We start from the raw sequence: 508 nt of genomic DNA, 5'->3' as shown, positions 1-508 counted from the left end.
ACTAGGTAATAAATTTCCTTCAATTCTCTCTAAAATTTCAATTCCTGCCCCTGGAGCAGCCTGCCGTGGGGCTGCTGCCTGCCGCTCCCTGACCTGGCCCCACTCCCTCCAGCCGCGCTGGACTACGTGAAGAGCCACCCGCTCGAACCTATCGACGTGGCCGACTTCGAGTGCGCCTGCGGCGTGGGTGTGGCTGTGACCCCCGAGCAGATAGAGGAGGCGGTGAGGAGGGGCGCAGGGCACGCAGCACCAGCGTCGGGAGGTGCAGGAGGCGCAGCCCTGTCCAAGCTGCCAGGGCGGTTCCTGCTGTCAGGCTGCTCTGCCCAGCCCTGGGAGCTGGGGTGCCTTGCGGCAGATGAAGGTGGGCGCCCGCGGGTGCCAGGGAGCAGCTTGCAGCCTGGCCCTGACGGACCCTGCCCGTCTCTAGGTGGAGGCTGCCATCAGCAAGCACCGCGCAGAGCTGCTGGCGGAGCGCTATCGCTTCAACATGGGGCTGCTGATGGGTGAG

The 508-nt window shown here is 65.9% G+C and overlaps 1 protein-coding gene across 1 annotated transcript in view; it reads left to right on the top strand.

Annotated features, from left to right (window-relative positions):
• The window catches only part of QARS (glutaminyl-tRNA synthetase), a 20,056-nt gene that overhangs the window by 7,420 nt on the left and 12,128 nt on the right, over positions 1-508 (top strand). The window contains exons 4-5 of the mRNA XM_019504591.1: positions 113-222; positions 428-503. Coding sequence (XP_019360136.1) covers positions 113-222; positions 428-503 — 186 coding nt within the window. The remainder of the gene's footprint in view (positions 1-112; positions 223-427; positions 504-508) is intronic.

This window comes from Gavialis gangeticus, unplaced genomic scaffold (genome assembly GCF_001723915.1).
Source record: "Gavialis gangeticus isolate Ggan-Ray unplaced genomic scaffold, GavGan_comp1, whole genome shotgun sequence".
In the NCBI taxonomy this organism is placed as follows: domain Eukaryota; kingdom Metazoa; phylum Chordata; order Crocodylia; family Gavialidae; genus Gavialis; species Gavialis gangeticus.
Note: the sequence above shows the minus strand (reverse complement) of the source record. Positions and strands in the feature narration are given on the sequence as shown.